Source organism: Struthio camelus, chromosome 5, assembly GCF_040807025.1.
Source record: "Struthio camelus isolate bStrCam1 chromosome 5, bStrCam1.hap1, whole genome shotgun sequence".
Lineage (NCBI taxonomy): Eukaryota > Metazoa > Chordata > Aves > Struthioniformes > Struthionidae > Struthio > Struthio camelus.
Window position 1 is genome coordinate 15,312,770 of NC_090946.1, and position 13,286 is coordinate 15,326,055.

The 13,286-nt window shown below is 39.8% G+C and overlaps 1 protein-coding gene across 8 annotated transcripts in view; it reads right to left on the reverse strand.

Moving 5' to 3' along the window:
• Positions 1 to 13,286, reverse strand: part of LRP5 (LDL receptor related protein 5) — a 182,894-nt gene that overhangs the window by 110,553 nt on the left and 59,055 nt on the right. For all 8 annotated transcript variants that reach the window (XM_009668307.2, XM_009668299.2, XM_068944612.1 and 5 more), the window contains 3 exons: positions 8,873 to 9,070; positions 3,433 to 3,629; positions 1,213 to 1,344 (listed from right to left, as the gene is read on the reverse strand). In XM_009668307.2, the coding sequence (XP_009666602.2) occupies positions 1,213 to 1,344; positions 3,433 to 3,629; positions 8,873 to 9,070 (527 nt within the window). The remainder of the gene's footprint in view (positions 1 to 1,212; positions 1,345 to 3,432; positions 3,630 to 8,872; positions 9,071 to 13,286) is intronic.

A 13,286-nucleotide genomic window follows, 5' to 3' on the forward strand; every position in this document is an offset into this window, starting at 1 on the left:
ACAGAGACAGGCAGCAGAGCGTCTTTCAGTCTGCTGGCAGAACTTCCTTCAAAACCTCACCTCCTAGAGCCTTCCAGCCACATCAGTGTTAATCCTTCATTTTCAAAAGATGCATTTTTAAAAGAGGACTCCTAATTGACGATTAAAAAGAGAAAAAAAGAAAAACAAGGAAAAAAAAGCTCTCCAAGCATACAGCTTGACTCACTCAGCTTATGGGTACAAAAAACACACCTAGTTGCACTCTTCAATTCAAGCACCTACTCTAGCTATTGTTCTCTAAACAGATTTCTATTTGTAATATGCATGACTTGCCTTCTACTTTCTGAGTGACAGGAAATGGCCATCTAGAAAGAATACTATCTTCTCTAGCCCCATTATATCAAGCAGCAAACTTTACAAGCCTCCTGGCACAAAGCCTTGCCTCACTCTTTAAAATTAAATATAAGGCCTGAAAATATAAACTTGACCCAGTAAGAAAATTTTCCCCGTATATAACCCTGTACCTCTCGCCACAAGGAGCAGCCCAAAGGGAAAGAGAGGGACAATTAACCTTCAGCAGCAGAAGAATGACGTTTTTAGGTTAAATCCTAATTCAGCATTTTTCCATACAGATTATTTCTTTATAAAACTAATTGAACCAGAGGCAACTTACTGGGTTACCTCTGACAAAGCACAGGGGTGCATAGACTTAGCTTTGATGAACTGTTCCGGCACATCTGTGTCCAGAACACGTCACAAGCCAATTGTTCTTTGTGATGCAACTGGAAGGCAACAGCTGGGTCAGCGCGACTGCATCAGTAGCTACTGGCTGAATAGGAAGGAGCAAACTTCTGCCCATGGTCCACTACCCAAACGGGAAAAAGTGCTACAATAGCTTCCTTCTAATAAACTGCATCAGCAATGGCCTTCACATACCACTTCATTCCTACAGAGGACTGGCAAAACAAAACATGGTCAAAAGGCACAAGAGCTTCCAATAACTGATGCAACTCACGAGGCCAGTTCACAAAATCACCCTCTGTGTGTTTAACTTGGTAGGAGACTTGGATGCACAATTACTGCATTCTTCACCTGGGCCAGAGTGAAATTTCAGTGCGTCAGGCAACTCCTCTCAACTCTTTTCTTGAAGGCACAACTTTTAAGCAGCGACTGTAAGTAGCAAACCGAACTCAAGCCACTGCTGCTACTGTAGAAAAGTCAAGAAGTTCCTACCTGATTTGCAAGTCCTGCCGTCATCTTCTAGCTGCACACCAGTGGGACAGGCACAGCTGTAGAAGGGGTCTCTCGGAGACAGCAGGCACAGATGGGAGCAACCACCATTGTTTTCTTCGCACGGAGTGTGAACTTCAAGAAACAAACAAACAATTTTTGTTTTTATTTTCTTTTTACTGGAACCCTAAAGCCTTCCTCTCTCCATAAGGAAGAGATTACAGTTCCAAAATGACTGACACCAGCTTTAGTGCTAAAACACAGAGGAACCACAAAATAGGGAGTATTTCATACTCACCCTCCCTGCCGCAAAAGCAACTCGGGGGGGGGGGGGGGGGGGGGGGAGAGGGTGCCTAAACTGAGATGCACGTTCAAAAGATGATCTTGAAAGAATTGGCAGCTCAGCACTTTCTCACTATGTAGTTCTTCCAATGTTTCTAAAGCTGCACATTGCTAAGAACTTTGGACACCAGTTACTTTGTCAAATTCTGGCCTGCTAAGCAGCATGAAAAAGGGACAACTGGGGTTGTGAGTGAAGAGAAAGAAGGGAAAGTATAGGAACTTATACATTGCAGTAGTGCTAGATATTGGAAGGATCTTTTCCTACCACAACCTTTCACAATAAAACATATCCCTGAATTACCCAGAAATACAGAAAGGCAACATGCAAAGTCCCTTAGATATTACTTCAGCTTTAGGAAAAGTAGATTATAAATACTTCATCTTTCTTCTCAGTTCCTCAGCAATTTTGAAAACTTAAGACTTTTCTCAGGGGGCAAGGGAAGAAGGCAAAGACCCCTCATTTACCTGGAACAAAAATGATTTCAAGAGATGAAACTGTCCCCTTTAATTATGGAGAATATCGTCAGTTTAAAAAAAAAATAAGAAGAAGAAAAAAGACCACAAGCTACGCAAGATTTCTCCAAATCATTCATGCTTTGAATGAGCATTTGAATTGCTTTAATATAAAAAGCACAAAGTTCACAGTTATTTTGGCTTCTGTTACTTCCACTAACATTCACAAACAGAAAAAAGGGAGGGAGGAAAGAATCTGAACCTGATCGTAGTGAAGTCAGTGGCATCTGAGCTATTTTCAGCAGATGCTGTTTCATTATGTACCACATTTTCTTTGCGACTGGCCCAGAAATTCTATGAGACCCAAGGGCGGGCCGTTCCCTAAGAGCAATGACAAGAATTCAGCACGCAAACTCCTATCTGGAGCTCTGAGATAAACCAGGCTGCTGGGCATACCTGACAGCCTCAGTGCAAACTTGCACCTGTTCCATCACCAAGAGGATATCTGAACTCCTTTTGTTTACTTTCAAGCCTGTTTACTGATATTCTATATACTTCACTGTTCCTATTAACATTACCTTCAGAAAAGGAGACTTTACGGTTGGCATAAATGAAGAAACCAATCCAAACAGCAAGAGTATCTCCCCTTAACAAGGGATGATTCTTCCCATGGCTGCTGCATTACATATGTTTCCACTTTATTGCTTTTTGATCTCTGCCTTTGCTTCTGTTGCTCCTAAGTCCCATTCTCACAACCCTACCAATAAAGCCTAGACAAATCACCCTTAGAAACCACATGCATACACAAAATACATACAGACTCATTCAACTGTGCATTCTCTACATATGGTTTCTATTGAAGGAGCATGATATACAAAGAAAAAAAAAATAGAGGCACAATATCTGTTTCATATAAAAGCTCAGGACTAAGTCCCTCCCATACTTAAACATTCATTAACTGTTTATTACATGTTGAAGATAACAAGGATCAATTCTGGACTGTACAAATCATGTTTATAAGTGCAACATGAGTACTGTATATTTTATTGTCATTATATTTGTTACCATAAAGTATGTAATGAGATGCCTTCTTTCAGTTGTCTTTAAAATAATGATATTTCAAAAGACAATAGGCAAGTCTTTATCCTTCCCACTGAGTTATCCAAACCGAAAGACGTCACTGAAGCACTGCACTGGATTTTGGATTTTATGACCAACTATGATGCTAAATGAGCTCATATCAATTCAGGCTGGCATTTTCAAAGAATGGTAATGGTCCCAGGTAATCAATGTCTTTATAAACTAATTCCCTGGCAAGTTTTTGAAACCCTAAAACTTTGATTCACTAAACATTTTTCTGATTCATGGTTTTCCTGACCAAATAAATAAAATAGTCATTCAAGAAGTTCCGGGAAAAGTAAAACATACAGTATGGCTGTCGGTCTGGACTCAAGACCTGGATGTCCATTGGTGAATACAGGGCACTCAGTATTTCTCTCCTTTTCTCCCCCGTCCTTTTGTTACAGGCATGAATGGAGCGTGTCTGCCAGTCCGTCCAATACAAAGTGTCTCCAGACAATGTCAGTGCAAACGGATGAGTAAGACTACCTTCAACAACTTTTTGCCTAGATCAAAGGAAGAGCAAGGATTAACATATAGGGCTTTCACTAGGTACGTGTAGAAAAAACGTCTGGGTTTTAGAAGACTCATATAGGAATTATCTTCTTTTAACAAATACATTGGAACCAGAGATTCATCTGGAGAAAAGTAACAAGCATACAGAAAAATTAAAATAAGTTTTTACAGTAATCTAGAGGAAATTAATTTCTGACACATTTATTTGTATATCTTCATAAATTATTTGGCATATGTCATCCTCTGTTGCATCTTAAAAACCTTCACAAACCTTCACACTTCAATTATAGACTTTTTTTTGTCACTCTTTATAACTTGAAAATAAGTTTTCCTCTTAGAACACCTTCACTTTGCAAACGCTTTCAAACAAATCACTGCTCTCAGCAGCTATAGTAGTACAAGCTTGACAATTAATCTCCAAGACAGCATAGCAAAGAAAAACAAACACCTAGTTTTAGTGACCACAAGTTACATCATATCAGCATGCCCACAGAGTGCAGCAGCAGGCACCTCATAAATTCATGCAGTATGCTATACAAAATGTAGAAATGAAAATTTAGACTTTGTTTAGCTCCTTCATAGCAATAAGGAAACAAATACAGCGTTTCATAGCAACAAGATATCTGATTCAGCTATACACTGGCTTCTGTAATGCCACCCCAAAGTTCCCTAACAGGACTGTGCAAATACCCAAACGCAATCACCTTGGGGAGGAAGCAGCTCTGAAGAGTGCTCCTCCCAATTAACATGTTACTTTTTATGCCCTCTCACGCAACATAGGTCATGCTTGCCCAGGACTGTCTCCATCTTCCACATTTTGGCTCTATCAGTTGGGACCAGTCCTTTCTTACAGCAGGAAAGGGAAAGAAACACCTTGAGAGTCTCTTTAAATTATTCCACTTAGCTTGATCAACAGCAGAAACCAGTATTTTTCAGATTATGTTTTGAAATGCAAAGCAAGAACTTTCCCTACAGAATCACAAAGTCACAGACTACTTAACAGCATCCAGAATTGTACTGAGTCTACTCCAAAAACGAACCTCCTTCCCACTGCAGTGGCCCAAAGCCATCTCAGCGTTTCATGAAAAAAAGCCATTGTGGTGATTCTGAAAGCTCAGAGTTGCAAAGTCCCTTAAACATCTTATTCTTCCCCTAAAAAGTTCAAACTCAATGACAGATTTCCGTTAACATTTCTCCTCTTCTCTTTCCTTCCCTGTCTCCTGCCCCCTCAATAAAACTTTTCCAGTCTGGATAGTTTATTTCTCAAGCAGTGTTTCTGTAGACATCTGAAATATCAAAGACTTTGCAGGGTCTCTGATATTCATATTAGTGTGACTCGCAATAATCCCGGACCTGAATGAAAGCACCTGCTCTTCACCCCACTATAATTCTGTAGAAGGTTGAACCTCAGTACTCAGGTTGAGGCTACACATTTAAAAAAACTTCACATGCGCAGGATCTTTTGTGAAACCCCATTCACATCCATCAGGCTCTACCACAAAGCAAGCTGACAAAACTTCATGTCATCCATTACAACATCCAGACTCTATTCAAAACCATATTTTCCATTTTTGAGTGCTCTTCCTAATGTTACAATCTAAGTTTGTCTCCTGTCAGTTATACTTTGTGTAAGACTTAACATTTATAATGAATATAAATCAGAAACATTTGAGATGTTTCTCAATACCCCTCACCCCCCACCCCAGTTCAGTCACACTCCTCTTCTGGAGGTGCATATACTTTAACTATGAGCTGGACCGAAAGCTGTAAACTTTCGCTTTCTGCAATGTTGGGACATTTACTCAGTAAGCGAAACCACTTATTTGACAATTTCTCAGTCAAAATAATATGAACTCAGTTTTCACAAAATTCATGCCTTTTACATTTGTGCAAATACAGAGGCATACATACACCTTCCAAACCAGTGTTCTGATGCAGGAAACCAGCATTCAAGCAGGAAACCAGCATTCAGAATTTTCATCATACAACTTTAAGAAAGTTGAAGTCTCAGCACCATCCTGAAGGAAAGTGAGGAACATGTTTTCATATATACCTATAATGAGATCTGCATTTGCATTGTTTCCATAGAGGTCAAAAAAGATCAACTACCATTTGACAGGGAAAGGATTCTGTTTCATTTTTTATCAGCAATGGCAGCATCTGCATTTTCCTGGAAAAAAAAAAAAAAATCTCCTCTCTGCCCCCTCCCCCCCCCCAAATTCTTCATGTATTCACACATGCATCATGCACATAAAGGTCAGGTTTGCAACAGAATGACACATGCCAAAAAATATTTGCAAGCACATGTAAAAAGTATGCTATGCAGAAAAAGAAAACAAAACAATTCTTCTACCTATTTGAGAGATAAAATTAAAACTGCTTTGAAATTTCTATTCTTCAAATTATACTAGTTCTCTCCTCATTGAACACCGCTGAAAAAAACAGAAAAACGGATTTCTCTTTTCCCCTTCCACTCTCATCTTTCCTGTTGCTTCTTTATTACTCACAGCAATGGCTGAACTTGTTTGAATTTCTAGGGTTGTAGCTGTTGTTTTCCACTATACATCTTCCCTATTTCCATCATTCTAGATATTCAGCCTCCCTCTCTCCCACAATTACATCCCCGGAACTATTGAAACAGTTCCAGTTGACAGACTTGCGTACCGAAGCTTGCTAACATATAAAAGACAGATTGCTCCACTAACTTTAATTCACTATACAGAATGCAAATTTCCATTTTATTTCAATTCTGAAGTGACTCTGAGATAGAATGAGAAGTGTTTGAAACACTAAGATTTCTTTGTTGGGAAGTCGGGGTGAAACTTATTTTGCTCTGTTTAAAGAACAGAGGCCACCGCCCTCTCACACACCCATTCACATACAAAGAAGCCCACTTCTCTTCCAATTTGATTCCAAAGTTATTTTCAACTTTGAAGAATAATAGATGCCTACATTGCCTCCAGAACCTAGAGAGAGTTCCAGCTTCATGTATTTCTGTTTCAACATTGAAAAGTGGAAAGGAGAAAAGAATAAATAAACTCTTCATTAATGAGTTAAAATTAAGATCCACATTCATGGCATTTTATTAATATATATAACATTTTAAGAAGAAAGTTTTATTGTACAGTGACAATATAAAATATACACAGCTAAATGGCATCAGGCTGTTACATTGGACAGTGTTTTAAAAGTCCTTATGCAGCTGGAAAAAAACAAAAATTTTCCAGAACGCATCCTGCCTGGGGATATCCTGACACTAAGTGTGTATTTACACCCTCCAACAGTTGACAGTAAAACACGCAAGAAACTTACATCAGTGCACTAAAAATGTTTTTGCATCCAAAATGGTACATACATTAATTTTTGTCCTAAAATATCCTTTCATTAATGGCACGATATAAAACTGCACGGGGGTCAGGGACATGGAGGTGGACATGCGCTAATCTGTCAAAAGTAATTCCACCAAATCACTGGGATTAGTGTACATTCAAAAGACATGATCCCTTTCAGGTGGTCTTTCTCTTCCTTAATAAAGGCAAAAAGAAAAAAAATTTTTTTTTGTTACTAATTGCAACTTTAAGTTCTGACACATATATGTTTTAGAGCAACTTTTACACAGTTTGTATGTGCACAAGAAATGCAGAACCAGACCAGAAACTCTCCACCCTGCCACCCACCTCCAAATTACAGAAATATATTTACATTAAGTGTCTGAAAAACTCTTAGATTAAGAATTTTGAGATAGCATTTTCTTTTGGTCTTTCTATGAACCTGCACCATGCCTTTGAGCTCCCACTCCCTTCTGAAAAGGCTTTTTTGCTTTGTCTGTACTTCTGACTGTCACTTAGTACTTGTCATTTATTACAGTGCCACCATTATCTAGCTGTTACATAGTGCTATCAATGGAACTTGAAGCGTTTTATAAAGGATGTCAATACTGTTATCCATCTTTTGTAAGTGTGAAAGTCAGGTACGGAATGCATTTCTGGAAAAAAATTTAGAAAAGATCATGAAAAATGCAGTGTTTCTTCAGGGAGGGATAGTATTCTACTGTACAGATACATACAAAAAAACTCCTTCCAATTTTTATCAAAGTGATTTCATGAAATAGAAATTTTAGATGCTTTAAAATACATAGATCATCTGCACTATATAGATGTCACTGTAATTTCCAATTTGCCTTAGGGGGCTGTTGACACATTGGGATAGCAACCTTCAGACAAGTCACAATTCAACATTGTGTTTTACCATATTCCAACATTCCTTTGTTTATTTCCTCAAGGCAGATTTCTTCAGAACGAGTGCCAAAATCTCAGCATCCGAAGCTGTGTTTCATGACAAGAAGATTCAAGCTGGGTAATGGAGTTCTCAATATTTCTTATTCTCTACTTAAGCGAAGAGCAATAGGATCCACTCTCTTCTGTGATGGCAACAATTGTCTAATTCGCTTTTCAGAAAATGCATTACTTTACTGTAGGAATACAGCGCCCATTTTTTGAGTTTTGTTGCTGCTGCTGTTGTTTTTAAAAGAAAAGCAAATTACATCAGCAGACAGACTTCAGCACTGTGCGCCCATTATCAGTGGAACCCAAGCACATACTTTGGCCTTTCTTGAACACCAAAGCCTGTGATCCAAACAGCTGGGCAGGCCACATTGAAGGAGAAGTCATTCTGGTTCTCTCATCCCATCAAACCAAGCAGCATTTTATTAATCATATATAAATCAATTGCTGTGTAGTACTCTGTAAACCACTGACTACTCAACAGACTATCCCTTTAAACTACCTGAAGACCAGAGCTGGTCCAGGAGGCAGAGGTTTGCTTCCTTGGCTGTACGTTTCACTGGCAGATAACGCTAGCCCTTCAGAACTCGCACAACCCATATCCATTGACCACTGGAGAGAATTCAAGGTACAAACTGAAACATCTAGGTCTCGCCTGTCTGTAGGGTCACCTCTCTCTCTCTCTCATCACTGAGGTCAACAGCAGCACTTGGACAGGAGCCCACTGAACAAAATATCCATAGTGTGCTTTACATCAAGCCTGAAGGAAAAGCAGCTTCCTGCTAACTCAATCTGAAATAAGCTGAATTTGGTTAATTTATAGGCATGCCACGAAGAACATTATTCTAGCATTATTCTGGCATTATTCTATATTACTGTAAATGTCTCAGTTCAAAATGAATGCTGGGGAGAAACGATTCACAATATATTATTAACTACAGGAAACTTACCTGAAGGAACCATCCAAATTTGCTCTATGAATGAAACTCAGTTTTGCATCAGCCCAGTAAAGCTTCTGCTCATCAAGATCTATTGTGAGTCCATTTGGCCAATAAATATCTGAATCAACAATTATTTTTCGTGTGCTGCTGTCCATTCCTGCTCGTTCTATTCTAGGGGTTTCACCCCAGTCAGTCCAATACATGTATCTAAAAAAAAAAAAAAAAAAAGAAAGCAGAGATGCACACAAATTAAATCACAATAAACATTGGTTAGCTTTAAGAACAGAAGAAGTAGCAGCTTTTCTATGAAGCTCAGGGGTGTTTTGTTTTGTTTTTACCTCTTTTCCGTTCTACCATAGAGTGGCATATATGCACAGATCTATAATCCCCAAAACACATGAACATACAACAATCCAAACCACAATTCCAGAGGGTAGAAGAAAAGTCCTTCATGAGATCATCTCTCAGCAGTATTACCTGCACATAACTTATTACCATTATCTTTCAAAGTTGGACAGCAGCCAGGTTGTCACAAGCATTTACAGCTGCAGATCATGCTTGCATGCCCAGTTATTACAACTTAATATCCTAAAATCACATTCAGAAGCAACCAATTACCCACCCAAGTAAACAATTTCCACAAAGACTAAAATTGAACTTCCTTTTTAAAGTCCTGAAAGCAAAAGAATAAAGCTTTAAAGCAAAGAATAAAGTTAAGTGACCTGAAGTTCACTTCTGTCAATAAATACAAATATGAACGCATGCAGACTTAGAACGACACCAGATTACGATTCTGGATGCTTTTCCCCCTCCCATCCCTGCTCCACTTTCCCTGTCGTTTCACCTACCCCCATGGAGAAAATTTAAGTAGCCTAAATTGAGACATTAGCAGCAGTTATCAACTGGAAAGGACCAGATCAAAAAGGGGTAGTGACATGAAAAGCCTACATGAAAAGTCTGCATGAAAAGTTGACAGTGCACACTTAGCAGAGAAATTGTCTGATCAGGAAAGGACGCTCAGCCACCAGCTGGTAAATATTACCCAGAGAAATATATCCAGGTTGCAGATTAGTCATGCCAGGGGTACAAACGCAACCCAGCTGTCCTCATGCATAACCACCTCAGGCCAGTCAGAGAAACAACAATATTGCTTTCCCAATGCCAATGCAGCCATTTCAGCTTTGCCTGTGTTAGCAAGGCTTTGACCTGAGTGAGCTCTCAACCAAATTAGTCAGGTATCTTTCCTGGTGCTCTATTAGACCAGTAGCAGTGTTGGATGGGCACCAGCTAATTATTTGCACTGACTTACATACAAGCTAAGCCCTGCTACCACTGGAGCTCTGAAAGCAGGGTAAAGAGGTACCTATCTGGTCTTGCAGAGCCCATGCTTAGCCAGAGTTTCCATAATCTGGTCTATCCTAGCACCTCAGATCCCCTGAAAAATGCAGCACTGGCTACACAGGTATGCTACGAGCCTCAGAGGAGGGAAACGCATGTGCATTCTGATCACACACGGGGGAAGAAAAAGCTTCATGCCCTCTTTTATGAAAGAGAATGGTGTCCACTTTGGGAATGAAGAGGAAACATTTGTAATTACTGCCATGTTTCTTGTCTTCTGCAGGATGCGCTGCTCTCCCTTTCGTAAAAAACGATGCTTGGCTGTAAGCTGCAGTAGCTCAGTAGCTGCTTCACAGGCAGCTGAGCCATCATCTCAGCAAAGGAGGAACAGACAGCTGTACAGTTATCCCAGGCACGTGTGCCTCAGAATAAACTTAGGCTAAAAAGGCTCTGCTCTAGATGTACATACGGCACCCTGATTAGGCCAGGCTTCCAGTTCTCGTACAGCCCTAGGCATACCACAAGAGCTTTTTCTGTTCTGAGCTACAGCATTTATTCAAACCATTCTTATCAGAGCAGCATTTATCATTAGACTCTGTTTATCCTATGGGGGAAGACTGTTTTATGTTTACAGATATTATACTGTAATTTTATTTTTATATATATATATATATATATACACACACACACACACGTATATGTAAATGACTCACTTGTATCACAATACCTCTACGTTTGAGTGTGGGAGGGTAAAACAAGGAATTTACCAGTTGAATTGGTAAAGTTTCCATGCAGCTGAGGCTTCAGGCTTCTGATTCATGAGCTGAGAGCGCTGCAGTGGATTCCTATCCCCAAATGCCTTCCCCAAAACATCTCAGCTCCAGCAGCCAAGATGGGTCAACTCTCCTGAAGAAGCAGCAGCAGCAGCTGAGCTGCCACAGCTCATAGGCCAACATATGAATGTAAATTGCCACTCATTGTGGTTTTCCTTAACAAGTCACTCTATAATTTGTGGCAGTTCAAACTGTGCAATGAAGCAGCTATTGACAAACAACTGAAGCCAAGAAACACAGACACAAAAGAAACTATCTGCACAAGCAGCTGGTGAATCAGACTGAGAAACTGATCCGACTAAATATTTATTTTTGCCCAAGTCATTTTTCAGTCAAATTAGGTCTCTGACCTGGCTCACCTGCACTAGCTTTAAATATTCAAAGGACACCTGGAACCATCCCTGCAGAAATGAGGAAGGACAAAAGGAGCAGCTATGAGGCCCAATACAGCTGTTTCAATGTCAACAGACCCTGCTCCTGGAAAGAATCCCATAATTTCTGCATTTGAATTTTCAGACTACAAAACCTAAGTGTTTCCTCTCTGTCTTGCCTGACTTACAGGGCTACAACCCCCCCTAAATTCACCGGAATGTCTTCAGTGGATCTCAGGTGAGGCACAAGTTATTAAAAGAAACAAACGCAAAGACATCGCAGGAACCATCTTGGTCCAGTGTTATCTTCTAGAGCTATTCAAAGCTAGTAATAGGTAACTTGCCTTGAAAATATGACTAACCACTCTCAGACTAGGCTACTGTGCTCTTTAATATAAATTAAACTGGCCTCTTAAACACCCAAGACAAAGCTATTTTGACAAAGGCTCACTGCTCTGAAAGATAACTTTCATGCCAAAACCCCCAAGCTCACCGAATTCATGTCAATTTAATTGTTCAGTTCCTTAATACTAATCTAACAATCAATTCAGAACAGTCAAGGATCTGACCTGACTGTGGATGTAAAAACAAAACAAAACAAAAAAGGTTATTAAAAGTGACTTTGGGCTGTATCATAGGGCTATGACAATTCTGCACTTATTGGTATACTTAAATGCATAAAAGCAGACTATATAGGAGTTTACATCAAAATCAGAAATCCTGTGGTAGTTATTTAAAAGCAAAGCAAAAAAAAGGCAAACCTAGCTAAGTCAAATTAAACCTTAAAAGGAGGCTGAAACAGAAAGGATGAACAAATATCCCAAACATACCAAAAATTACCCTTGAGTAAAAGCCCTCTCCTCAAGTCTCTCATTAAAAAAAGGTTTGCAGCCTGCCTCAAGCTCCATCAATTTAGATGAAGAAGTCTGTAAGCCAAAGGGCCCTGGTAAAGTATTTTCTGTCAGCAACTGTCTTTTCTATGATATTAAAGGGGCTCCAGCTCAACATCCACCCCCCTCCCTGCAAAGCGTAGCTCTATTGCATAGCCAGTGTGGTTTCCCATGGGGCATACCCGTGATCACACAGATTACGGGACAAAACTAGCATTTTCAACTTCACACATTATTCAAAATTATTTGATGCATTTGCTACAGACAAACTACATCTCTATTCTTTAGCTTGCTGACAGGTACAAGCCTCAACCTTCAGCAACGCGTGTGCCATCCAATGCTTTAAAATAGAGTATTGCAAGAGTAAGAGACACCCCCAAAGAAAGGCTAGCAGGATGAAGATCTATTCCACCCTCGTGTAGAGCAGTCTGAACGCAAGTAGTTTCCAATTACCTTCTGGTAACCACCTTTTGGCCAGCCTGGCCAACAGTCCCAGAACACTGGTGCTTACGTAGTGGAAGGAACAAATAAAGGCAGCAGCTGTACAGCTGAAGCCACTTATCAAACTTCCCCAGAGGAAGAGGCATTGCTTTGCAGCCTTCCCTAGGTGAGTCAGTTCCACTCACAAATTAGGGCCTTGGACTTTACAACTGCTAGGGCAGTCCTCGCGATCCTTCTTCTCCCACCATATCTAGGCTGTTTTGACTTTTTTTGGTCAAATAACTCAAGGCACAGCCCAGCAGCTGACATGAGACACTAACAGGCCATAAAATGTCATGTTTTAAATGCCTCTCTCCGTGGGATTTTCAAGAACACACAAAGCGTCAGACTTTCCTTTTTTACCCTCCTCTATTTTATAAGAGTGACAAAGCCAGTTCAAACCAAATTAAGTACAAATACTACCCAGGCTGAGCTATCCCACACTGAGATTCAGCTGAAAACAGAATTTTTCTAGGCAAGTTGTAAATCCTGGGAAAAATCCATGGTTATT